General features: G+C 42.9%; 1 protein-coding gene across 4 annotated transcripts in view; it reads left to right on the forward strand.

Annotated features, from left to right (window-relative positions):
- PDSS1 (decaprenyl diphosphate synthase subunit 1) overlaps positions 1-27,397 on the forward strand; it is a 42,381-nt gene that overhangs the window by 11,081 nt on the left and 3,903 nt on the right. Inside the window, exons 5-10 of one of the 4 annotated variants that reach the window (XM_030321147.2) lie at positions 6,704-6,845; positions 9,701-9,812; positions 9,912-10,021; positions 21,784-21,864; positions 21,968-22,081; positions 24,646-24,781. In XM_030321147.2, the coding sequence (XP_030177007.1) occupies positions 6,704-6,845; positions 9,701-9,812; positions 9,912-10,021; positions 21,784-21,864; positions 21,968-22,081; positions 24,646-24,669 (583 nt within the window). In that variant the 3' untranslated portion in view covers positions 24,670-24,781. Of the gene's footprint in view, positions 1-6,703; positions 6,846-9,700; positions 9,813-9,911; positions 10,026-21,783; positions 21,865-21,967; positions 22,082-24,645; positions 24,782-27,397 lie in introns of those variants that run through there. The other 3 variants (XR_003970130.1, XM_030321145.1, XM_030321146.1) reach the window with 3 other exon arrangements.

Here is a 27,397-nt window from a genome sequence, read left to right on the forward strand (position 1 = left end):
GTCATTGATCTTGGCACCATCCGTTCCTGTGTGGAAGTCTTCCGGCACTGGAAGTGGCTATTGCTGCTAGTGATTGGGGTGACAGGACTGCCCACGTTATATTGGCCGTGTGTGTATCTGCCTGGGGCATGTGTGTATCTGTCTTGATTGTACAAATTGGGCACTCAAACAACTGAGTCATCCAGGCACCCCAGTTCACTTTCATTTTTAATGAGGGTTTTAAAGATACTGATTAGCGTGTAGATGTCTGTTGGCTTAAGGAGATAACTGCAAGTTGTGGCATCGTATTGTGAAAAATTTGTAGTTGTACTTGCTGGTTGTTCAGATTCCGAATCGGGGTTCGATTTAGTCTTTACAAAACAGTCTTTACAAAATACTGTCTCTTCAGCTTAAAAAAAAAATACCAACTGTTTAAAGGTTTGTGTCCGTATTGTGTGTCATCTAGCCAGCTTTCAATTATATATGGTAGGGAATTTCTGACATTTAAAAATACTGCTTTAAAAAGATAAATATATGGAAGCAGCAGCGCATGAGGTGCTCAGAAGTATTGAAAATGTTCAGTTATAAAATGGACTGTTAACAAGAATTAATAAAAAGCAACAGAAATTTTTTTAATGTTTATTATTATTGAGAGAGAGAGAGAGAGCATGTGCACGTGCCAGTGGGGAAGAGGTAGGGGCAGAGAGAAGAGGACAGAGGATCCCAAGTGGGCTCTGTGCTGACAGCAGCAAACCCGGTGTGGGGCTCGAACTCAACGAACCATGAGATCATGACCTGAGCCAAAGTCAGATGCTCAACCAACTGAAGCACCAACGCGTCCCGTTACAGAATTTTTTTTTTTTTTTTAAAGGATCTTAAGGGGCCCCTGGGTGGCTCAGTCGGTTGAGCATCTGACTCTTGATTTCAGCTCAGATCATGATCCCAGGGTCGTGGGATTCGGCCCGGCATCAGGCTCCTTGCTGAGCATGAAGCCTGCTTAAGATTCTCTCTCTCCCTCTGTCCCTCTTCCCCTGCTGTCTCTACAATTTAAAAAAAAAAAAAAAAAGATAAGACAAAAACATCTTAAAGTAGAGTCTATAATAAAGGACACCTACTGAGATGGAGAAGATTTTGATAACCAGACGGTCATTCATTTCGTTGGTTAGGTCAAGCTCAAGTATAAGGAGAACATTAGTGAGAGCAAGAGGCCTATAGGGCTTTTAAACACATGTGCACCCTCTTCTGGCGCCTACTATACCAGGATGATTTCATCACTGAAGGAATCAACTATGCTTGGATTCGCTGTGCCCAGTCTGAAAAAAAACCAAGTGCTGAGTAAATTCAGTAGCACCCAGAATCTGTTGCCTAGATAAGTTGTTGGTCTAAGACATCATCATGGTGGGTTGCTCCAAAGATCCCAAAACTTCTGCAGTGCTTCTTCGGTGGCAAGAAAATAAACAGCATGAACCCTGCATCATCTGTGATGCAGCTTTGCAGGCATCTGTTCTCTCTGGAGGTAAATATCAGGAGCAGCTGCTCTTGGATGTCAATTCTGTTCTCTTGATGTCAGAACTACTGACTTCATGACTCCTGATCAAGCTTAAAACTGTGTTCTCAACCAAGAGAAATAGACTCCACTGAGTCTGGTGTGCTTGTTTGGGTTTATGAAGGTGGATAGCCAGTGACCTCCTAATTCAGCTATCCCTCCTGCACTCCGCTGTTCTTTAGATGGCAAGTACCTTTGGTGTTCATGCCAATAGCATCCTCAACATGCCTGTAAGGAATACAGGAAAAGGAAACAAGATTGCAGAGGCCAGAGACAGAGGCCAGGAAACAGAAAGATGACACCCAGCATGAAAAGCAGAGAGTGAGAGATGGTCAGAAACCCTGCGGTCCTGCTCATTCTACCTGAATGTCTCTGTGGAAGATGAGACACTTCAGTGTAGGATCACTTATGAGGACAAAAGGAGATTTTAGACAGGTGCAGTGAAAGGTAATTTGAAGAATTTGATCCCTGACAAGGAAATGTTTGAGCACCAGCAAAAGAGGCTAATGAAAGTAAGAAACCATTAGGCTGGGGGTGCCTGGGTGGCCTAGTTAGTTAAGCTTCTGACTTCTGCTCAGGTCATGATTTCACGATTTGTGGGTTCAAGCCCCGTCACAGGCTCTGTGCTGACAGCTCAGAGCCTGGAGCCTGTTTCAGATTCTGTGTCTCCCTCTCTCTATGCCCCTCTCCTGCTCGTGCTCCGTCTCTCTGTCCCTCAAAAATAAAACATTAAAATGATTTTTTAATAAAAAATAAACTGTTAGGCTGAAAAATGGCCGCACCTGAAGGTATACACATCCTCATCCTTGGAGCCTGTGTTATGTCATGTAGCAAGAAAGGGTCTTTGCAGAAGGGATTTAGTTAAGAATCTTGAAATGGGGACATTATCCAGGATTATCTGATGAGTCTTATGTGCAGTCACGTGTCTCCCTATAAGAGGAAAGCAGAGGGAGGTTGATGCACACAGAAGAGAGGGCCGTGTGAAGGTGGAGCAGAGAGATTTTGAAGATTGAAGTCCCAGGGCCATAAGCCAAAGTCTGCAGACAGCTGCCCGTGGCTGGAAAGGGTGGAGGGGTGCTCCGTGGAACTGTGTTCTGGCCTCCAGTACTATGAGAGAGTTTCTGTTGATTTAAACCACCAAGTTTGGGGGTGCCTAGCTGACTCGGTTAAGTGTCCTACTCTTGGTTTCGGCTCAGGTCATGATTTCATGGTTCGTGAGTTCCAGCCCCGCATCAGGCTCTGTGCTGGCAGTGCAGAGCCTGCTTGAGATTCTCTCTCTCGCTCTCTGCCCCCCTCCCCCGTGCGCACTCTCTCTCTCAAAATAAATAAACTTAAAAAAAAAAAAAAAACCACACCCAAGTTTGTGGTAATGTGTCACAGCAGCCACAGGAAACTAACACAGGCCCCATCATTACATCGTGTCACATCAGCTCAGGGAGGGGCCCAGACGGGCTTCCCTCTCCTTCTGGAGGTGGCTCTTCTGCATCCACCAGTTGTGACACGAGCAGACCAGAGGTAAAGTAGGACACATCCCACAGTCTTCATAGGCAAAGGACTCCAGCTTATAGCAAGTCAGTTCAGTGACAGAGAAAGAGAAAATCTTACCTGAGTCTATATGGATATATTGTTCAGCATGCTGAAAACTTGAATATGTGTGTTTTCATCAGGTAACTAGGAAATACAGTTTGCCTCCTGAAGAATTTGATAGCAAAGGACTCTGCTTGCATTTTAAGTAGTGAGTTTTTTCAGACCAAACTAAAAAAGCATCCAGTCATGTCCTTTCAAATTCATAATGATGCAGAGTATAAGAGGGAAGAGAGGTCATCCTCCGTGATTTTGCATGTGAGCCGGTGAGCCATTCTGCTCTCTGAAGGGACTTGAGGAGTCATTAGCTGCTCCCTGTCCCCCTCCCCCCCCTGCCAAATTCCAGGTCATGTTTAGGAGAGTGGCCTCTTGTTTCAGAGGCAGTGCAGCAGTGGGCCAGCAAAGGCAGAGTTTTTACCAAAAACAAAACCCTTTCTCTAGGAAAGCTTCCATTTGTGGCTTGTGGTAAATCAAATGAATACCTGATAGAACAGCATTTTTCAAACTTTGCGCATCAGAATCTCCTGACATGCTTTTTCCAAATACAGATTCCTGAGCCCCATTGTCAGATTTTGACTCCTCAGTCTGCATTTTCAAGAGTATGGATTCTGACATGGTGGACAAGGGTTATATATTTAAGAAACACTAAGCTTGTCAGAGTTCTAACAAGCAAAGGGAAACACTTACTTTTAGAATTGTTAGACAAAAAGAACATTTTATAATAGAAATAGAGCCTTCTGTATAAAATACCACTTGAGAGTTCTGGTTTTTATACAGCTTCTGTAGAGTTGGGAGTAGAAACTTCTGTATATCTGCTTTTAAAGTGGAATCACATTTACTATTTAAATTTGCTACCCTCATTCATTCTGAACCAAAGTAATCAATTGACAAGGTTTGAATTTCTGTTTAGAGACAATTTTCCCACACTGAGGGTTTACTTATAATTTGTTTAAGATTTCACATTATGTATTAGTGTGAATAGGAAAAAAACATTTTATTTAAATCACATGTAAACTGAGTCAAGCATACATGGGGGTGGGGCGTGTCATTTTATGACTCCATCTATTTTTGTCTGCACTTGAACTATTCCATTATAAAAAAATGTTGCTTTAAATCTAATGAAGGGGAAAAAAACAAATATCCCATCGGGCTTGCTGAATCATCGCATACTCCGCCATGTGTGAAGTATGGGGGACACAGCCAACTTTCAGACCAAGGGGCTCCTTTTCTCAGGCTGCCTTGCCAGTCTGGCTTTTCTCAGCACCTCTCCCAGAAGCCAGGAGAATGTGTCAGCTGTCATGGTAAGAAGTGGAAATGGTGCCCAGCTTTCTGAAGGCATGACTCAGTTTGGCACTTTGGAGCTTTCGTCTTACAGATAGTGTGAGAGTTTTCTGTAATCTGTAAATTTTGGTTCCAGCCATTATGCTGTGCTATGGACAGGCAGTGGCAGTATTTTCTGGATATAAGCTGGCACACATTAAAACTAAGTTGTGTAGGAAAAAGGACATCAAATACAATTAGAAAACATCTCAGGGGTACCTGAGGGTGGCTGTTGTTTATGTGTCTGACTCTTGATTTCAAGCTTCAGGCTCTGCACTCAGAGTGCAGAGCCTGCTTGGGATTCTCTGTCTCCCTCTCTCTGCCCCTCCCCTGCTTGCTCACTGTCTCAAAAATAAATAAACATTTTTTTTAAAAAAGCATCTGAAATAATGTCTATTCTGCATATGGGCTGTGTCACAATACCAGACAACATTCTAACAAAGAATCCTGATTACAGTCAGTAATTTAGCCACGTAAAATGGCCTTTCTGTATACATGTAGTCGTTGACATTTCAAAATATTTTAAGACATCTTTGTCTTTAATATCTTGAAATTACAAAACTCCAGTGTGTCAGTGAGCACTGCCATTTCATCACAACTCCCCAGCAGGAACACCTCTGTCTGCCGACAGAGTTTATGATAATGGAGGCGGTGCCCAGCTTAGGAAAGCATAAGGAAGGCTAGAGGCCCTCACAGTTGTTTTTCAAGGTAAGTTCTGCTACCAACTAGTAGGAAGTGTGTATTAGACCAAAATGCCATGGTGAAAATATCTGAAAGATGGCCTTTATACAAAACACCTGTGAATGTCTACCTCTTTTCCTGTGCATTTGAACTCAAGGTAGGGGCCAGTACATTCACCTAAAAGATATTTAAGGTCCAAGCCTCCTACCGTAGGGCCTGTGAACAGTGTCTCATCAAGGGTTTCACAACAAGCTCTTTGAAGCCATTGGAACCTTCGTTTTCTCATTTACGGTCCTGTTGTTAGAACCGGTCTCCACCCCGTGTTGCTTTACTTCTCCCGCCTTGAAAGACCATGGTGTGATCCGGAAGTATTTAGAACTGTTACGATTGTGGCAGGTTAATAAATAATGCGCTGCACTTGGCAATTGATTTCTGGGCTAAAAGCAGTTGGAAGGGTCTGAGGTTTAATTCTGAAATCTTAGCTAAGAGTTGCCGGCAAAGCACCCTATTTTAAAATTATATTTAAAGCAAGATCAGAAGGTACTCTTCAGGCTGACTTAGTGTCTGTAGTTAAATACCTGCATCTTTAATGTACTTGGGCCTCATTTTCCATAGCTTTCTGCTAAATGTGAGGCTCTAGAATAGGCACTATCTTTTGCAGATATTCAGCCTAGATTATTTTTTTTAAAGAAAAAGTTCTGTTTCAACATCCTTCTCTCTTTTCCCCCCTGAAGAGATAACGTGATGATATTTTGAAAAGTAAGAAGCTATTGAATAAGTGAAACATTTCGTTACCATGCGTTTAAGTCAGGCATATGTTTTCGGTTTCAGATAATTCAGTTGGTTATTTCCCGAATTTGATTTTCTCAAAATTCAGCTTTTAAAAATTCCCATAGATGATGATTGTGATAATGATGATGATTAAAAAGGGGCACATTCCCTTTGAACTCTAAAACTCATAGCCATGTATCTTCTTGACAATGCTTATCCTGTATATTGTGTTAAAGCTGGGAAAGAAAAGTTTCCATTTCTAATGCCGGGGTGAAGTATGAATTGGAAGACCGTTTCGACAAAAATTCTATCTGGGTGCTTGAGGTCCTCTTCCTAAACATTTCATTTAAGACAATATTAAAAGCTTTAAACATACTGATCGTTGGTTCTTTAGAATACTTTTTCAGAGTGCTTCTTAACCTGTCTCCCCTCCCCCCCAAGCCCCAAAATCTCCTTATAACCTAATCACAATTGACGAGCTTCCCCAGATGCCCAAGACCACGATTCTAGGGCCTACAGCTGATTCTTCAGCCTCATGGCCAGACTTCTGAGATGTTTAAACTTTTTTTGTTGTTAATCATACAAATTCTACTTCTGAATGTGCTGTCTATAAAATATAGCCTCGGCAGGGTAGCTCACACATTTTTAAAATGTTCTCCAAATGGTAGAAATGGCTTTGTAGGGAAGCCAAAGTGTTTATACAGTTTCTCTTAGAGAAATAAAGTTCTTTATCCTAGATAGGATGTCCAGTTTTCACAAGATGATTGCTGAGAAGGTTATAGGCAGCGGCTCTGTTAAAAAGCATTGCTTTCTGTTAATTAGAGACGTGCAAGCAGACCAGCGCTCCATAGCCTTAATTGCAGAAATGATCCACACTGCTAGTCTGGTACACGACGATGTCATCGACGATGCAAGTTCTCGGAGAGGAAAACACACGGTAAATAAGATCTGGGGTGAAAAGAAGGTACGGTGTTTTAGTTTCCTTTCAATCTTCTTACCCAACCACACACTCTTTGGGTTGCATTTATTTTTTAGATTTGTCTCATTAAAAAGTAAAGTATGCTTCCTCACATGCGGCCTTCCAAATTTCAAAATAGAATTCATGTCTGTGTACGGACACTTGCTAATAGAGAAAACCATAGAAAGCTGAACTTAATATTTCTGGTTATTCATAGTTTTACATAGAATTCCTTTTGGTTATTGACAAAGAGATTTTTGTTGTTATCCAAAAAGCATGTTTCATGAGAACTCATACATTTTACTTCTGGGCTCAGAGTACCCAGATTCAGTTTGATTCTTTATCTATTGACTGCCATGTACAAGAGTGTCATGACAAGTGACTAAGTAAAGCTAAAATATATGTGTGTGAATATTATATTGTTTTAAATATAGGTACGTATAAAGATATATACACACACTGTGAAAATTCTACCTTTTGTAGGGGCTGTATAATTGAGTTTGGTTCATACATGTATATTTTAAAGCATATTTCCATAGTATTTTATCAGCATCTCTTGAAGGGGTATATAAGATGGGGACTTCTGCTTAAATGTGTTTAAATCATGTTTGAAGAACGGGAATGAAGCTGCACAAATGAACATGAAGACGTATAGGCCTTTCGTGTGATGCGGGCAGCCCCCTCCACACGCACCTCCCGTGGCCGCCCTGCCTGTTTGAAACACACATAAAACATTAGTGTGAACGAGGTTTCCCTTGGCTCGCCTTCCCTTCCCTCACACATTTATTTTTCTTCCCCTCACATATTTGTAGTACCTGGTTACCTCCTATTTTCTAATTGCCCTATGAAAAAGAAGAAATATATATTAATTGTTATCTTCACGTGCTGGTTTTGCTTTCCTGTACATGACTTTGCTGTGTAATCGAGTCCTGAGATCTCATTTATAAATCTTATTTCAAATTTTAAATTGAAAGGTCTTGTGTCCTATGGGCAGAATTCCATACACCACAATGTTGTTTTTTAAAAAAAGGGGGGGGGGGGGGGGGGGGAGTACAGTTTCATTTTGGAGAGATCATGGGTACATTTATGACATGTCCCTGAGTCAGCTGTTCTCAGGGCCTGTCCCTAAAGCCTTAGTTAAGAGAACAAATCCTGGGGGCACCTGGGTGGTTCAGTAGGTTACACATCTGACTTTGGCTCACGTCATGATCTCACGGCTTGTGAGTTCGAGCCCCACGTCAGGCTCTGTGCTGACAGCTCAGAGCCTGGAGCCTGCTTCAGATTCTATGTCTCCCTCTCCCTCTCCCCTTCTCCCATTCGCACTCAGTGTCTCTCTCTCTCAAAAATAAACATAAAAATTAAAAAAAAACACCACCAACAACAACAAATTCGGGCCTTCTCCCTGCCTAGTTAGTCCCCGCTGTGATCATCTCTGCTGTTGGGGGCCTCTTTCAGCCTGTGACTGGTCTGCCTTACACAGGCCTGCCTGCAAGCCTCCTCCCCTTTACCGCCTCTTAGCCAAAAGTACTGTGTGTCCATTGAAAGTCCATTCACACAGCACCCGCTCCAGGAGCCCACAGTACCCTACCTGGGTTCCAGCTCTTCTTTCCTTTAACCCCTCAGCCAGCATTCCCCAGTGCCCAGTCTGGAGACTTTACTTTCACAGGCTGGAACCTTCTGGCCTCTGGGATCCCCAGGGCCAGGAGAGGAAAGACGTAAAAGCCTAGAGATCCTGAGCCCTCCAGCTGCAAATGATGTACGGGTGGCCGAAGGATAGACATATATGTGCACATATATGTCATAATGTATATGATGACTTTGTTAATGTATATGTGTATGTTGAGATCCCTTGTACAGTATGTTCTATAAAATGATAAATAGGTAAACATACTGAACATGATTTTAGGTACCAGAGAAAAGACAATAAAAACTTAAAATGTGGTTATGTTGAAAATTCTATGAATTAAAATGTCTATGAGATCAACCATTTATAACTATAACATAAAATGTAGGCATATTTTTAAATATGAAAATGAGTATGTTTAATTACAGCCTGTAATTCAGTTTTATATATAATTTTTAATAAGCTACAAATACAGTATGGGCATCTACTCCCACTCTAAAGATTGGAAAAAATATTGATTATCTAGTGTTCACTACAAAAAATTTTATCTAATAATGAGGAGCAGTGTAATACAGTGCAAAGAGCATTGAACTTGGAGCCAGGATTCCCTGGTTTGGTTTTCATTGAGAAAAATGCCAGGCGCTGGGGTGTGCCAAGTGCTGGCTGAGATCATTCCCAGCGCGTGCCCTCAAGGAGTTGGTAGATAGGGAATCAGTAGTTGAAGAAAAATGAGAAGACTGCAGTATGCACGGGGTGCTGTTCTCATGCAGATCCAAGTGGACTTCCTAGAAGTGTCCTCTGTGCTAATTGTGCAGAGGAGTCAGCTCAGTGAAGAAGGGGAAGGACTTTCTGAGTAGAAGAAATGATAGGTGCACAGACACAACAGCACGGTGTGAGCGAAGAGCAAGTGTCCAGCATGGCCAGTCTGAGGGCAACTGTACCCTGGTGGGGCCCAGGGATGAAGCGAGAGAGTTTGACCCTGTCCATCTCCACGCATCCACTTCCTCAGCTCTGATTGGAGAGACTGGGTAACCTCTGGGAACTGATCCCATTCCCACTATGTGCCGAATCTGTAACTGACGATTGCAGAGTCCTACTGAGGAAGAGGTAGGGGAAGACTCACGGCCAAGATGAACCCTCCCTCCCTTTCTGTGTTTATCTTCTGAGGAGCCAGCTTCATTGTTGGCTCCACTGCTCCGATCCTTTTCTCTGAGTTGTTTTCTTTTTTCTTTTCTAGGCTGTTCTCGCTGGTGATCTAATTCTTTCTGCAGCATCTATAGCTCTGGCACGGATCGGAAATACAACTGTCATATCTATTTTAACCCAAGTTATTGAAGATTTGGTGCGTGGTAGGTTAATTCTGATGCTGCTGCTTTTTTAATTCAGTCTCAGTAGAGTTATCCAGGCAATCAAACCGTATCGCAAATTACCCCTTTCTTTCTTTATAGGCGAGTTTCTTCAGCTAGGGTCAAAAGAAAATGAGAACGAGAGATTCGCACACTACCTTGAAAAGACCTTCAAGAAGACTGCCAGTCTGATAGCCAACAGTTGTAAAGCAGTATGTACGTTCTGTCTTTGTTCACGTTAAAAAAAAAAATGCCTCATAGCTCTTTCTTGAGAGTTAATTTCCCTAGGAAACATTTCACTGGAGAACCTTAAAATAGTAACCGGAATCCCAAGAGGTCATTGAGAGAATTACATCCCCAAACAGTGGGATCTTCTGCTGTGGGTTTCATGTTCACTGTCTTCTTTTGCTGTGCATGCATTCACTCTTCATCCTTCCCCGCCAAGAACAGAATCAGAATAAGCTATCTTCACCCAGTTTACTCTCCAGACTGTTTAACATGTTGAAAAACTTGTCGTGATTAGTGGAATAATGTCTTTCATGGTTGTTGTCCCATATACCATTTCTGACATATTAGCCTTAAAAAGTTACAAAGTGCTATGTTTGGTGGGGAGGGTGGTGTGCAGAGGAAGAGAGAGAGAATCTTAAGCAGGCTCCTAGCTCGAAGCCTGACGCAGGGTTCGGTCTCACGACCCTGGAATCGTGACCTGAGCCAAAATCAAGAATTGGGCACTTCTGCCCAAGAAAAAATACCTGTTAGGTTGTCCTAGTTTTCTTTGTTCTTTATTAGGAGTAGTAGATCCTCCAATCTTTGGGGAAAGAACTATAAACAAGCCATTTTTCTTTGGGCTGTAAATCGAGTGTGCACCATAACTTTTCTCTCCTTTGATTTCCCTCCCTGGCCTTCCCTCTGGTCTTCTTGTTTTTATGTTTTATTTTTCCCATTCTGAGAGGCATGGGTCCAGCTTTTCATTGGCCTGGATTTACTGCCACTTTTATTTTTATTTATTTTTATTTTTTAATTTACATCCAAGTTAGCATATGTACAACAATAATGATTTCAGGAGTAGATTCCAGTGATTCATCCCCAACAAGTGTCTTCCTTAATACCTTACCCATTTAACCCATCCCCCCCCACCCACAATCCCTCCAGCAACCCTGAGTTTGTTCTCTGTATTTAAAAGTTTCTTATGTTTTTCCCCCTCCCAGTTTTTATTTTAGTTTTGCTTCCCTTCCCTTATGTTGATCTGTTTTGCATCTTAAATTCCTCATGTGAGTAAAGTCATATATTTGTCTTTCTCTGACTAATTTCGCTTAGCATAATACCTCCAGTTCTATCCACGTAGTTGCAAATGGCAAGATTTCATTTCTTTTTCATCGCTGAGTAGTATTCCACTGTATGTATGTGTGTATGTATGTATGTATGTATGTCAGTCACATCTTCTTTATCCATTCATCCATCAGTGGACATTTGGGCTCTTTCCATACTTTGGCTATTATCGATATCACTGCTATAAACATCAGGGTGCATGTGCCCCTTTGAATCAGCACACCTGTATCCCTTGGGTAAATGCCTAGTAGTGCAATTGCTGCGTCGTAGGGTAGTTCTATTTTTAATTTTTTGAGGAACCTCCATACTGTTTTCCAGAGTGGCTACACCAGTTTGCCTTCCTACCAGCAGTGCAAAAGGGTTCCTCCTCTCTGCATCCTTGCCAACATCTTTTGTTGCCTGAGTTATTTATTTTTAGCCATTCTGACAGGTGTGAGGTGGTATCTCATTGTGGTTTTAATTTGCATTTCCCTGATGATGAGTTATGTTGGGCATTTTTTCATGTGTCTGTTTTCCATCAGGATGTCTTCTTTGGAAAAGTAGCTATCCATATCTTTCGCCCTTTTCTTCACTGGATTATTTGTTTTTTGGGCGTTGAGTTTGACAAGTTCTTTATAGATTTTGGATACTAACCCTTTATCTGATATGTCATTTGCAAATATCTTCTCCTATTCCGTTGATTGCCTTTTAGTTTTGCTGATTGTTTCCTTCTCTGTGCAGAAGCTTTTTATTTTGATGAGGTCCCAGTAGTTAGTTTTTGCTTTTGTTTCCCTTGCTTCCAGAGACCATGTTGAGTAAGAAGTTGCTGCGGGTAAGGTCAAAGAGGTTTTTGCCTGCTTTCTCCTCGAGGATTTTGATGGCTTCCTGTCTTACGTTTAGGTCTTTCACCCATTTAGAGTTTATTTTTGTGTATGGTGTAAGAAAGTGGTCCAGGTTCATTCTTCTGCATGTCGCTGTCCAGTTTTCCCAGCACCATTTGCTGAAGAGCACTCTTCTTTTTTTTAAAGCCAGTATTCTTGGGGCACCTGGGTGGCTCAGGCGATTGAGCATCCAAGTGCGACTCAGGGCATGGTCTCACAGTTCATGAGTTCAAGCCCTGCATTGGGCCTTGCTGCTGTCAGCGCAGAACCCACTTCAGATCCTCTGTCCTCCCCCTCTCTGTCCCTCCCCTGCTCACACTCTCTCAAAAAAAAAGTCAGTATTGTCCTTATACAACATGTGGTATTTGGTTCTAGCCCCTAAATGAGAGCCAGTTCTCTTCATAGGATTACTCATCTAACCATACCTCCGCGTAACCAATGTGGCAGAGATGAAACCTGGCAAGTAGGTTGCGATCAAAGCAGCAACAGAGGGAGACCTTCAGGGCACAGATGGACATTGCTGCCATGATGCTCTCTCAACATTCCTGCAGTTAAAGAGCACTTTTCCTCAGGTCTCTTCAGTGAAAAAGGCCCCTTTCCAATAGTGTCTCCATTCTGAAAAGCGTCAAGAAATGGATAATGGTGAATCCTAAAAGAATGCAGACATTTTCTTCCTAAAAACACAAAATTGAAACACTAAGAAATGTGAATTATGTAGAACATGCTGGCCATGACTTCAGCCATTTTTGTCTTTAGTGAAAGGGCCAATATTTTTTGCAAAGAATTGCCTGTGTGGTTTTTTAAAAAGAGAGATGGCTGGGGCATCTGGGTGGCTCAGTTGGTTGAGCATCTGGCTCTTGATTTCAGCTCAGGTCATGATCTCACAGTTCGTGAGTTTGAGCCCTGCATCAGGCTCTGCGCTGGCAGCATGGAGCCTGCTTAGGATTCTCTCTCTCTGACCCTCCCCAGCTCATGCACTCTCTCACTTTCTCAAATGAATAAATAACATTTTTTTTTAAATAAAAAGAGAGTTGGCTGCAAATATGGTAGACATTAGAATGCCAAATAAAAGAATCACTCATTTTAAAAGGGTGCCATAAAGTTGCTACATAAACCCTTCATTGATCATCATACCTTTGATGGTCAAAATCTCCATGAAGATGGAGAGCCAACTTCATAAGTTACACTAGGGCGTTAACTGAAGCTTGCAGATGATCAAACCCTACGAAGGGCCAAGGACATGGACCCAAGGCACCAAGGAAAGCCTTGATCGTGGTGTGGTCACAATGCTCTGCTTAGGAAGCCAGAGACGTTATAGCACACATATTCATTATAAATTGCACTTCGTTCTTCACAGATTAGCAAGTAAACAGTGGACATGTGTATTAACATGGCTCGACCCTTTTTTAAAATGAAATGCTTCGTGCTGTCCACTAGGAGGCATTCCGGCATCATCCCACAACTACTCACTTTTTATATGATTTATTCCTATACTCCAGAGCTGTTAGAATAATAAGGCAAAATCATAGTGTGAGCGCTCTAAATAAAAGGTTCTATATTTAAGTGCCTATGGGTAGAAATATTCCAGGGGTGTTGCATATTCAAAATGGCTATTTTTATGTACTCCTGGTATTTAAAATGCAAAGACATTTGGGCTCCAAAAGTTCATGCAAAGCAAACCAGAAGTGCCAAAAAGAGGAAATACAGAGAATTTAAACATCAGAATTATTGTGGAATAATTAATAGAATTCTGAGATGTTATGGGAATTTGAAGGAAATTTAGCAGCTTATAATTTATCCCGTTAACTTTAATCACTCATTGTTATTTTTTAGTAGAAATAGTATAAAAACTAAGAGAGGGTTGTCTAAGATTGGTGTGTTTTGTTTTGTTTTGTTTTGTTTTAAATAAGGATTATATTTTCCTTTCTTCCTTTCCTCTCTTGTCCTGTCTTTCTATGTCTGTCTTTCTTGTAGACTCCACGCTTAATGTGGGGCTTGAACTGATGATCAAGGGTCATGATCTAGGCTTTGACCCCTAGATCAAGAGTCCCATGCTCCATTGACTGAACCAGCCAGGACCCCCTCTAGGATTATTTTATGACACTGATTAATAGGAAAATGGAAGTAATATTTTTAAATGAAAGGTTACTTATTTGTGTCCTAGTCCTATAGAATACACTCGAGCTTACCAGTGGAGGCCATGATTTGTTCCCCAGAAAAATCTCACGGGAATGAGATCTGAGAGGTCCAGTGGCCCGTCCAGTGTTATTCAGTCAGACATGGCTGAGCTGGGATTGGAACACAGAACTGGGTATGATAATCCTGCATTCGTTTGTTTTTCTTTTCTTTTCTTTTTTTCCAAATTTGTATACTCTCCAGTGCTGCATGAGGCCTGGAATCAATGGGCTGCCTTCCTGTTACTTTATTTCCAAAGCCACAATATGCTACCACAGGATTCTGTTTTGTGGGTTGTATTTGCAGAACAGTGTCTTTTGGTACAAAATTCTTGTCTAATCTACACATGGACCTTATTCCTATTTTGCCAGCTGTCATAATATTGTAATAAGGAAAGGGGAGGGGCGCCTGGGTGGCTCAGTCGGTTAAGCCTCCGACTTCGGCTCAGGTCATGATCTCACAGTTCGTGAGTTTGAGCCCCGCGTCGGGCTCTGTGCTGACAGCTGAGAGTGGAGCCTGCTTCAGATTCTGTGTCTCCCTCTCTCTGCCCCTCCCCCATGTGTGCTCTGTCTGTGTCTCTCAAAAATGAATAAATGTAAAAAAAAAAAAAAAATTATTAAAAAAAAGGGGAAAACTTTTTCTGGTCCAGGATCCAGTCCAGGATCTCTTGTTGCATTTAACTGTCATAAGTCTTTGATGTCTCAGTGTGCAACAAGTTCCTCAGTCCATCTTTGCTCTTATATTACCTTGATTTTTTTTTTAAGTTTATTTATTTATTTTGAGAGGGAGAAAGAGAAAGAGATAGCTCAAGTGAGCATACGCAGGGGAGGGGCAGAGAGAGGGGGAGAGAATCTCAAGCAGGCTGCACTGTGTCAGCCTAGAGGCCGACACAGTGCTTAATCTCATAAACCACAAGATCATGACCTAAGCTGAGACCAAGAGTTGGACACTTAACTGAGCCACCGAGATGCCCCATTACCTTGGTTTTTTAATGTGTCATTGAGCCTTTCAAGTTGGATCTGTCTGCTGCTTTGCAAACTTAGATACCGGTTATGGATTTTGCACAGGAAAACAACAAAAAGGATGCCACCTGCTCAGTTCGTCACGTCAGGGGCCACGTGACGCCCTTTTGTGCTGTTACTGGTGATGTTCACTTTGATCACTTGATTGCAGTAGTAACTGCCAGGTTACTTCATTTTCAGGTTACTATTTTTCCCTATCTGGGGAGGGATTATGAGATTATGTAAATCTGCTTATCAAACTCTCTCTGGTTTTCGCATCTATTTGTGATTCTTTCCTCAGACACTTATTACCACAATGGCTGCCAAGTCACTGTTTTGTGAATTCTGTCATTCCTTCAACATCTTGCTTCTACCATAGAAGGGTATTTGATTTAAGGACTATCTTATCTCTGTGAACTCTTGGATTCTTATTCTGTGGATTATAACCCTTTACTGTTATTTATCTGAATGCTGAATTCTCCCATATTTGGCCAGTGGGGAAGGCCTTTTAACCTGGCTTCTGTGTCCTTTTAATCTAACCCCATAATTCTTTTAGCACTTACTTAATTTCTTTATTTTTTAGAGAGATTGCAAGTGGCGGGGGGGGGGGGGGTGGGGGCGGGGGGGAGAAAATGAATGAGAATCCCAAGCAGGCTCCATTCTCAGTGTGGAGCCAGACACGGGGCTCGAGCCCACAACTTGCAATCGCGACCTGAGCTAAAATCACGAGTCAGACGCTCAACTGACTGAGTTACCCAGGTGCCCCAACACTTCATTAATTTCTGGCAGAAGATGTTCCAGGTTCATCTTCTCCTTCCCAACACTAGGATTCATAATTTCTCCAAAGAGCCCTGTTCTTTTGTTGGAGAATGGTATTTAGAAACCAAGATCTCTCCACTAGGTATCATTGGGCCCTCCAATGATAGTAGACAGAAATAGTAAATTTATATATATATATATATATATATATATATATATATATGTATATATATATACATACATATATATATATATATATATATATATATATATATGGGTATGTTTATGTCTTGATCTTTTTATTTCCCATCTATGTGTATCCAAACAGTGATGTATCATATTGTTGGCTCATTCCACAGAATTCGTGATTTATCTAGCATTCTGTCCTTCCATACAGTTGACCTTTGAACAACATAGGTTAGAACAGCACAGATCCTTATATGCGGGTTATCTTTTTTCTTTTTAATAAATACAGTATAGTACTATGAAAGTAGTTTCTCCTTATGATTTTTTAAAGAACAATTTTCTATAGCTTTATTGTAAGGATGTAGTATATAATACGTATACAGAGTATGTGTTAATCGAATGTGTCATCAGTGAGGTTTCTGGTCAACAGTGGGCTATTAATAGTTAAGTTTCGGGGGAGTCAAAAATTATATGCAGATTGTCACCTGCACAGGACGTGGAGGGGTGTCAGCACCCCTGACCCCCATGTTGCTCAGAGGTCAACTGTATTTGTAGCTCCTTTCCCCAAGAATGAGAAGCTTGACTCCCATTCTCCACAATATATTTATTTGCTCAGTCCCCTAGAATATACCAAAGGGGTTTAAAAATTGGTGACTCCTGGGGCGCCTGGGTGGCGCAGTCGGTTAAGCGTCCGACTTCAGCCAGGTCACGATCTCGCGGTCCGTGAGTTCGAGCCCCGCGTCGGGCTCTGGGCTGATGGCTCAGAGCCTGGAGCCTGTTTCCGATTCTGTGTCTCCCTCTCTCTCTGCCCCTCCCCCGTTCATGCTCTGTCTCTCTCTGTCCCAAAAATAAATAAACGTTGAAAAAAAAAAAATTGGTAACTCCTATCTCTGTAAAAAATAAAAACCTAGTAGTTCAGTATTTGTTTATAGTTCCTTTTTGTCTTTAGCCTGAGGATAATATAATCAAAAATCTGTGTTCGAAGTTACCTCTTTTCAGTGTGGTTATATTATTATTTGAAACATAAGCTAGATTATTTTTTACTCCATTTTAGAGGTCCCCTCCCATTCTTAAGTGATTTTGTTTTTGTGGGGGTTGGAGGCTGTTGGTGTGGTTTTGAGTGTATGAAATGTTAACCTAGCTCCTTAAGTCAGAAGTGTATACAGACTGGTACTTGCCCACCATTCCCATGTGTCCCGTCCCCCTCCTCATCCTTTCCACCCACCCTGTGAGTGACCAGTCTCTTTGCTTCTGCTTCCTCCTTCCTGTGTTTCTTTTTACACAGATGAACAGCCCCACATGCATGTTGTTTCCCCTTCTTTCTTGCAAGGAAAAAGTAGGATGCTGTGCTACCTTTTCTGTGTCTGTCTGACCTTTGCACCTTGCTTTCTTCAATTAACAGTGTATCAGGGATATCATCCCATGCTGCTCTGTAGAATCTTCCTCTCATTGTATTGTATTGTATTGTATTGTATTGTATTGAGAGAGAGAGGGAGAGAGAATTTTAAGCAGGCTCCACACGCGGCACAGAGCCTGAGGCGGGCTCCATCTCATGACCATAAGATCATGGCCTGAGCCAAAATCAAGAGTTAGACTCTCTTGGGGCGCCTGGGTGGCGCAGTCGGTTAAGCGTCCGACTTCAGCCAGGTCACGATCTCGCGGTCCGCGAGTTCGAGCCCCGCGTCGGGCTCTGGGCTGATGGCTCAGAGCCTGGAGCCTGTTTCCGATTCTGTGTCTCCCTTTCTCTCTGCCCCTCCCCCGTTCATGCTCTGTCTCTCTCTGTCCCAAAAATAAATAAACGTTGAAAAAAAAAAAAAAAAAGAGTTAGACTCTCAACCAGCTGAGCCACCCAGGAGCCCCTCTTCCTCATTTTTTAAACAGCTGCTTCGTATCCTATTGAGTGGATATACCGTGGTTTTCTCAGCCACTCCTATATATATGGGTGTTTAGGCTTCTAGTAGTTTACAGTTACAAATAATACTATAGTGCCTAACCTTATGCAAGTATGTTTTTTATTTTTATTTTTTAACGTTTCTTTATTCTTGAGAGAGAGACGAGAGCGCGCGCAAGCCCAAGGGCATGAGTGGGGGAGGTGCAGAGGTGGGGGGAGACACAGAATCTGAAGCAAGCTCCAGGCTCCAAGCTGTCAGCACAGAGCCCAGTGCGGGGCTCCAACTCGTGAACTGCGAGATCATGACCTGAGCTGAATTTGGACGCTTAACCAACTGAGCCACTCAGGCGCTCCAGTGTGTTTTTGAATTGTTAGCAGTGTACCTTCTGGGTGTATTTGAAGGTAGTCGTGTGTGTGGTTCTTGCCCCACCATGTTTCCCTCCATAAGGACTGTACTCTCAGGTGTTCTCACCACCAGGGTATGTGAGCTTCCTGCCTGTTTGCCCACAGCCTCGCTCACTGAATGTGTTGTAAGGCTTTTCAGTTTTTGCCAGTTTGATAGATGAGAAAATGTTATTGCAGTGGGGTTTTAATTTGCATTTCTCCCTTCTAAGTGAACTTGAACATTTCAGGTGCTTAAGGGCCATTTTTATATCTTCAGTTTTTGTTATTTGCCAGTGTCTTTTGCCCATCTTCTAACGTGTTTGGTCCCCCCACGCCCCTAGTTTTAAAGAGCTCTTTACAGGGGCGTCTGGGCAGCCCAGTGCGTTGAGCATCCACCTCTTGATTTCCGTTCAGGTCATGATCTCTGCGCTAGCAGCCTGGAGCCTGCTTGGGATTCTCTCTCTCTTCCTCCCTCTCTGCCCCTCCCTCGCTGTCTCTCTCTCTCAAAATAAATATACTTTAAAACAAAACAAAAAAGAGCTCTGTATATAGTAAGAATATTAGCACTTTATCTATGATATTATGTTGCATATATTCTCCCCCAGTATTTTTAGTTGGTTTTTGACATGACAACACCCATTTCGATATTTTGTATGTAAGAATGGAGCTCCAATAATCTCCACCATTTTTTTAATAAAGAAGACACGAGGCATCTGTGTGTCTTCAGGATAGATGTCTTAACTTCCTTGGTGACACAGAGATGCTTGATGAACACCAAGTGCTGGTCCCTGCAATGCAGCCTGTGCTCCCCAGCGTCTCTGAGACCAGGCTCATGAGAATGTTCTGAGACCTTCCTCCTCTTCCCCCAGAAGAGCCACACGCGTACAGCAGGACCTGCTGTGGGCCTGCTTCCAACAGAAAGGTTAGCCAGGCTCCACTTTCTTTTCCCCTGTCATTCCTCATCCTCCACCCACATCTGGAAAGATAAGAGGCACCTCTCCCCTGACGCTGAGCACAAGAAGCGCTTGTGTCCTGTCCGCACACCTCCTCTGTGCTTTTTGTGTTGCACGGCTTGTGACTCCTCCACCTGCACGGGGCGGATCCAGGCGATCCTTACCCAGCGTGGGGGAGCGGGATTCTCTGGGCACTGAGGAACGGTCTTTGCACCCCAGGCGTGGAAATCTGGGCAGAAATGTCCCTTCCCCGCCTATGAAGCGGAAGCTGCCCACTAAGTATCACTCGTTTCTGTGGTAGCATGTGAGCTGCAGGCGGTGCTCCCAGACCACACAGCTTTCTGCTTCCTCGGGCACGTGATTTGACTTCTTTGGGCTTCTGTTTTGCGCCCCTTGGAAGCAGTGTAATAAAGTGATTAAGAGAATGGTCTCTGGAGTCCGACTCTTGGGTTCAAATTCTCATTCCACCGTTTCCCAGCCCTGTAACATCTGGTGCTCTCTGTGCCTCCAGGCCTGGCCCGTAAGTGAGTTAATACACGAGAAATCTCAGAATAGCTCCTGGCATATGATGAGGGCTTGGTAATTGTTCGCTCTTATCATCATCAACCACAAAAGAAATGCTTCTGGGACACTGTGCAGCTTAACTAAGATAATGTAAAGTGCTCATCATATGTACTCCATAAATTTTAATCCAGTGAGTTTAGAAATAGAAGAGAGTTTTTAAATATCTCTTACTTTTCAGGAAGAAAGCTGGCATTTCTGTGCTGTTTTGTGTTGAAGTAACAGCATGAACAGGCTCGCTCTCTGAGTTATTTCTGCCTGGAAAGGGGGTGTCATTGTGTTCTGAGCTCAGCACATCCTCGGCTGCCCAGATCTTACCACACTTATTCTTTCGGCCAAGTTGATGGCTATCTTGACTCTTGTCAAAATTTCTAAATCGTCTCCCAGCTGGTGTCATAGATTCTTTAGTTTGGTTGAAAAGAGAATCTCTTCCTGTACGTGGATCCGTGCCTGTCAGTGGTCAGGTCTGTGCCATTGAAAGCGGTTGTGAGTTTGTTATTCATTCAAGTGGCCACCTGACCTTTCATGACAGGCAGATTTGTGTCAAGGACCTGCAGCCAAACATTAACGCGGTCACAGACTTCGTTAAGTCATCAAAAACATTCTCAGGGCTAAGAGAATGTTGCCCAGATTGTATGATCTGGCTTTAATTAGCCTCGGAGCATGGACACTACCCAGCTCCTGTTCCCGCACCTAGGAGAAGGGGAGGAGGAGGATAATTAACAACAACAGCAAACATCTAGTGTTATGGCCAGATGCCCAGCACTCTGCTGAGGTTTAAAAGCAGCGTCGCGTGTATTCCTCACAGCAGCCCTATGAGCTAAGTGCTTTTGATCCTGCGTTTTACAGATGAGGAAACTGAAGCCCAGAAATACCAAGTAATACGCTAAGCTCACGTGGTAATACGTGGCGTATTTACACGCCCCTGGCAGGCTAACCGCAGAGTCTGCACCACTGGGCTACACAGATGCCTGAGCAAAGAGGGTGCCGACCAGAGGGTCACGAAGGACAGGATCCTTCATCATCAGTGACCCACCTCGGGAAGGAGACCGCACCTCGTCTGCCTTTCTCATGGAGTCAGCGTAGACATTTCCTCTCCGGTGGAGTAGACCTCATTCCTGTTCCCTCCTTTCGGTTTTTACCCAGTCTTTGTTTTCTGGAAATGTGGCAGGGTCTGCTTAGCAGAGCAGTGGGAAAGGCACTCAAGTGCCGGAGCCAGCTAGTTTTTTTTTTGAGTTTTAAAAAGTGCTTAGAAGTCTTACTTCTCCTCCACTGAAAAAGAAAGGAAAAAAAAAGTTTCCATGTAGTTAATTACTTCTTGCAAGAGAAATACAGGAGCAGTAGGACCATGAAGACCCTTGAGAATGAGAAAACAGGATGTCAGAAGCGCGAGGTCTGAGGCTGTTTCACACATGTGAGGAAATAGCTGCATTTGAGAAATAAGTGAAATCACCAAAAATTTAGTATTAAAAGAAACTACAAATGAGGAAATACATATATAGCAACATCATGTGTGATTAGATCAGACTAGCTAGCCCTAAAATAAGGTCTACATCAATAGAAAAATAAAAATAAAGCCAACATTTAGGCCAGGTTTAGCACCGAGTGCCGGAAGCAGTGGGAAAGATGACTTATCCTGGGAAAGGGGTGGAAGGTGGTTTCCTTAAAATCTGAAAAAACCGTCTGAAGCTGACATCCTTTTATTAAAAGCACCAGTATCGTATGCATGTTTGATCTCCCTCTGCTGCAGTATCTCCTGACCAGCCTCACTGCCTCTCATTTGAGGGACCGGATGGATGCATCTGTGCACACAGACTGGGGCTGCCCGGCTCGGGCCTGCCAGCAGCTTATTTCCGAATTCTCTCTCTGCTTCAGGTCTCTGTCCTCGGATGCCCTGATCCAGCGGTGCATGAGATTGCCTATCAATACGGGAAAAACGTGGGAATAGCCTTTCAGGTTGGTCTGCTGCTTTTTAAGAACGTGGCCTGTTGGCACAGTGGGAGGGGCAGCCGCGATGCGGGATGTGGTGCTCTAGATGCCCTTCTTTCCCTTCCACCAGCTAATAGACGACGTGTTGGACTTCACCTCGTGTTCTGACCGGATGGGCAAACCAACGTCGGCAGATCTGAAGCTTGGGTTAGCCACCGGCCCTGTCCTGTTCGCTTGCCAACAGGTAGGTTTTCCAAACTCCCTTGGACACACTGCTTTGTCTGCTCCAGGCACAGCTGATGGGAAGGTATGGGGTAAGCATTCAGGTAAGCTGATAGGGGAGATACGGGAAAGCATTCAGGTAAGAGACCTGGACCTAGATTTGATCCTGGCCCTGGGGCTGAGATGTTGGGACCAGCCATTTTACTTCTAAGCTTTATCTGTGAATAAAACTTGAAACGGAAGAGATTACAACGTTCCCCTCAGGGTCGTACTGAGGATTAACTGAGAAAATGCTCGGAAGTACCTCGTAAATTAAATGCTGTATGTATTTAAGGTAGCATTACAATTATTTCCATATATTTTAGGCACTGACAAGGTGAATGGTTTCCGCATCTTGATTATAGGACTGGATTTGGGATGTGCCTCAGAGCCCCTTAAAAAGGCACTGGAAGGGCCTCCCAGCGTAAGAAATTATGCAGTTCTAGAAGTTTAATGGGAGTGTTTGCTGCTCTCAGAGGGCCTTGGCCATTGCCTCAAAATGTCAAGAACATTTACAAGGACAACTAGAACCACATAGTTCTTTCTTTCTCCAGATTGAGGGACTGTCAATTAAGGAAGTAAAAGCTGCCTTCAAATTCTCCTTCACGTGGATGAAAAAGCTTAGGAAGCTTCAGAGATGCTGCAGGGACTGGCGAGGCAGACATTTATTTCCAGAGCCTGCTCTGGAGGCCGGCCACATGGCTGTGGCTGGGCCAAGTGTGGTTTGAAGTGAGTGGGACATTGGCTGGCATTTGGACATCTTTTTAATAGATTGTAACTTTGCAGCATATTTAATCCGGTATTTAGCAAAGCAATAAGATGTTCATCACCAATCCATGAAACGAAGAATTATTAGCTCCTTGGTCTAAAATTTTAGTAACTTTTAGTTTTTGAGAGATTTGCCTGTATTCTTTCTCACAATTTACAGAGATAAACTATGTCTTCCGTAGAACTCAGGGATTCTGTTTTGACATTATTGAAACCAGTGACCTTGCTTTTGATCAATTTCCCACCCAGGGAAGGAGAGATCATCTTTTGTCCACTGTCTAGCAGAGCCATGACCAGGGTAATTCTCCTTTAGGGGAATCCAGCAGCTGGCGGGGGTGAAGGGGCGGGGTGGACCAGGTGATCTTGGCCAACGCTAGTGGACATCAGTCAACTGAGGAATGAAGTACCCACTCACCCACCCAAAAGGAGATGTTGAAGCCCTTTGTGGAAATAGCAGTCCTCACTACCAGGCTCTGTCCTCTCAGAATTTTGAGGCAGAGGTGAGAAGAGAACGACGTGTTATAGATGGGTTCTTTCTCCTCATGAGACTAACTTGCCAGCCCAAAACTCAATAATATTAATACATGTGTTAAGTTCCGACAAAATTTATAAAATCCTCTTGTATACATTAACGCATGAGCAAGGAACATTTTCTTTTTTACTATTAACCCGCAAAACGGAGGATTCATAAACCATGTAAACGTAAAGGCATGCCTGAGGCCAGAAAGATCAGTCACTGGCTGCTGTCTGTACAGACTCCAAACGTTAGTCTATTCAGACGCTGGTTAGTAAATGTTGAGTCAGGAACAGGAGGAATGGAGGGAATGGAGACTGCCAGCTCAGTGAGGATTCTTTCAGTGAGGCCCTGAGGTTATCAAGATGACTAAGGAACAAGCCTTTTCCTAAAGAAGCTTGTAGTCTACTAAAAAGCTTGGTGTGCCGTACTTTTAGAAATCTTAACAATAACAAATAATTGTCATGAGCCCCAGGACACTAACAGCTGACTCCACTGAACCTTTTAAGATGATGGATGGAGAATGGATGCCTCTTCTGATTGTTTCACTATGAACCTATTTCAACAGAAACTAATTAACTTTCTTCTACACAAAGGAGTTGTGAATTGTTCTCCTTTCAGATACACTGGGACAAAGTTGGGGAAAAATGGATCATTCCTGTATCACCCCAACCTATATGTGGTCAGTAATACATAAGAGATTTAAAAATACTGGTTTAAAAAAGGGGGGCGGGGGCAAGGAAAAGGAATACACAGAAGCTTACCGCGTCCTTAACCACAGTGCTACGGGTGTCTCACTGGGAAATGCAGCGTCACGAGGTACCCATTCACCCTCACCAGACAGTGCTGTTCCCATCTGCCCACAAGGCAGTAGGAAAAGGGAGTTAAAAGGCACATGGCCGCCTAGAAAGGGGAACACAGAGTGAGGCCAAGAGGGAAGTGACTCTGGAAAGAACCTGCTTCCTAAGTAGATCAGCTGTTTCTGTCCTGTGGCTTATCGGCAAAAGTTAGTACAAAAAAGCATTGTCGTTTTAAAAGAAAATATCAGGTTTAGTCTCCACTACAGATTATATCAGCAAAAAAGGGGTTCTTGGCCAGAAATGTGTCAGATATTTATGGGGCTCAAAGTGATTTAGGGTAAAACAAGTTCCAAAATAACAGAAGACTGTGCAGTATCTTCATTTAATGAAAATGCATTGTTTTTGTGGTCTGCAAAGGATTCTTTCATACGTTACCTCTAATCTCACAACTCCTCTTTGTGGTAGGTATTATGCCCATTCTACAAATAAGAAAGTGATGTGCAAACTTGGCCAAAATTAAACATCTGGTAAATGGCACAGCAGACAATTAGACGCCAACTCCTCTCAGACCAGTGTTCCTATCACTACCCAATGTATTACCAGTGCCAGTGCTGATGCTGATGCAAGCTGGCGCCTGCGGAGCTTGTCCGATCCCCAGTGGGGCTTCCCGCAGAGCAGGTAACTGGCGTTCTCTGCACTGGCGATGCTCAACGAAGAGCTTCTGTGTTGGCTTCCATGATTTGTCGTTAACCTAACCCATTTAGTGGACTCGTTGTGAGATGTTTGTAATCTTTTCCACAGGTAGGGGAATTTTGTTTGCCAATTAATTAGCCCTTGCATTTTTCCATTTGCGAACACTGAGTCTCCACCAAGACAAACAAGCTTGGGAAGCCATTTTTCCTTTTTAACTTCACACAGCGGGTTGTCTTGTAATTGGAATTTGTTGGACCCAGCAACTTAGTAGAAACTCCCTCTCTCTGGAATTCACTATTTTTGACATCTCCTGAAGGTTTCTTGATAACCTTGGTACAGGGGATTTAAGGAAAGTTTCGGCATTTCTGAGAGGTCCCCATGATGACCGTGTCCTTCCATGTATACCTGTATACGTATTTTCTGTAAGAACAAAAACATCATGTTGAATCTTTAAAAAGTATAGAAGTTGGATTTTGAGATCTTCAGAAACAAAATGGAAGTGGTTTTTGGTGGTGTGTGTGTGTGTGTGTGTGTGTGTGTGTGTGTGAGAGAGAGAGAGAGAGAGAGAGAGAGAGATTACATTAGTTCTCAAATAAAGCTCTTTTCCTTTCTTCTGTTTCCCTTATTTGATAAGTCACCAGACCTAAATGTCAGCCTGTAGCTGTACTTCCAACTGCTGTCACCATCCCCAGCCCCTGCACCAGCTGCACAGGCTTCTGTTGGTGTTGTGACTAGCTGGTCCCTTAAGAGTTAGACAGGTTTCGTCTGAGCAAGCTCACTACATTTATCGATCACCTTCGTAGTTTGGTTTATGGACATATTTCACGGAATAGGAGTTGTCATACTCTTAAAAGGTTTTCCCCTTAAAACAGCCTGGACAAACAAAAATTTTCTTATTGCTCACTAAATCTGCAAGCAGGCAACTGTGGTTCCTGTTAGGTTTCTCATTTCTCCACCTACACAGTAAGGGGACAGGGCAGTGCCTAAGGAAGAGTTTGGTATTTGCATATTAAAATTGTACACACTACTTGTTTAAAGGAAGGATGTAGTCACACTCCATGCAAATATTTTCTTCAAACTTTGCTTTCTCGATGTTTTTTATAGTAAAAGGAATCAGAGAAGCCACCCAAGCAGCACATTTTACCATATTTGTTGGTGTTGCAGGAAAAGCTCATATACCATAAACAAGGTAATTTACCAGATGCCCAGGACAATATCATTATCAGTTTTGGGGGCATAGCCTTCCAGAAATCAGTTTTAGAGTGTGGTATTAAGACAAATGCCTATTTAATTTTGCTTTTTACCACTAAAATTGACTGATTTGAGCTTTCCTGATTTTGTTTCGTGTAAAATTTATTCTTTTAAAAGGTCACTAACTAAAACAAATTACTGGTTTTCATTTAAGTGTTAACTAGTTGCTGGCCTTTACATTTTCTAAGCATGTGAGCAACCTCTACGTGTTTAGAACTTTGTTCTGACACATACTTGGCTCTGAAAGGAACATTCTTAATTCTTCCTCTGTCATCATCCGGTTGAGGTTTTTCTATGTGTGCCCTATTTTTTCTTCTAGGATTACTAATACCGTGGTGGTGGTTACAGGACAACAACTTCAGGCTCACTGCCAGGGAAAAACTGGCAACTGCTGTAAGCACTGATGTGTCCAAAACTAAATATATCTTCCCTCTTATTTCATGGAACCAGAAGCTGTTAGAGCTAATGGATTTTAGCTCCCATAGTTGAACTCCCTCGGGACACTGAGGAGGAGGCCAGGACACACAGGTTGAAGCCCACTCAGCTATGTCGGCACCACAACTAGAGCTTCCCATCTAGAAAATGCAGTGACTCAGAGCCCTAACTTCCTGATTTTGTTAATGGTGGTAATTCTCCTGAATTATTGCTAAGTAACACAGAATATAGATTTTTATCTTCAATGTATGCATTTTCTTTTTTTCTCTTAGTGCCACAGTTTAACTTTGGTCTTCTTTATAATCAACTACAGCAACCTGTCTCTACCTGTCTCCTGTAACTCAGTGGTTCTCAACCTTGGCTGCACATTAAAAACACCTGGCGAACTTTTCAAATCCTGATGCCCAGGATAGACCCCCACCCAATACAATCACAGTCTTTGGGAGCAGATCCGAGCAGCCATAAACTTCCCACGTGACTCCAGGGTGCAGTCAACGTTGAGCATCCGTTGCTCTGTTCCACTCGAGCTGCTAAGGCAGGGCTCTGCTCAGATCCTTCAGTAGCTTTCAGTGTCACTCAGTTTAGCACTAAAAGTAGAATACCTAATTCCCAGCCTCATCCTAAGCGAGTGTTTTTCAAAATGTTAGCAGAGACCAGCAAAACCCACATCATCTGGAACCTGTTAGAAATGCGTGCCTGGGTCCCAACCCTATTGAGTGGCAAACTTTGAGGGAGTGGTCCAACAGGCCTCTGATGATTATGGTTCAATCTAAAGTTTGAGGACCAGAAGAGCAGCCAATAAGGAGATGTTAGGGATGTACTTTGTTCCCTCACTCTC

Source organism: Lynx canadensis, chromosome B4 (assembly GCF_007474595.2).
Source record: "Lynx canadensis isolate LIC74 chromosome B4, mLynCan4.pri.v2, whole genome shotgun sequence".
Taxonomy (NCBI): domain Eukaryota; kingdom Metazoa; phylum Chordata; class Mammalia; order Carnivora; family Felidae; genus Lynx; species Lynx canadensis.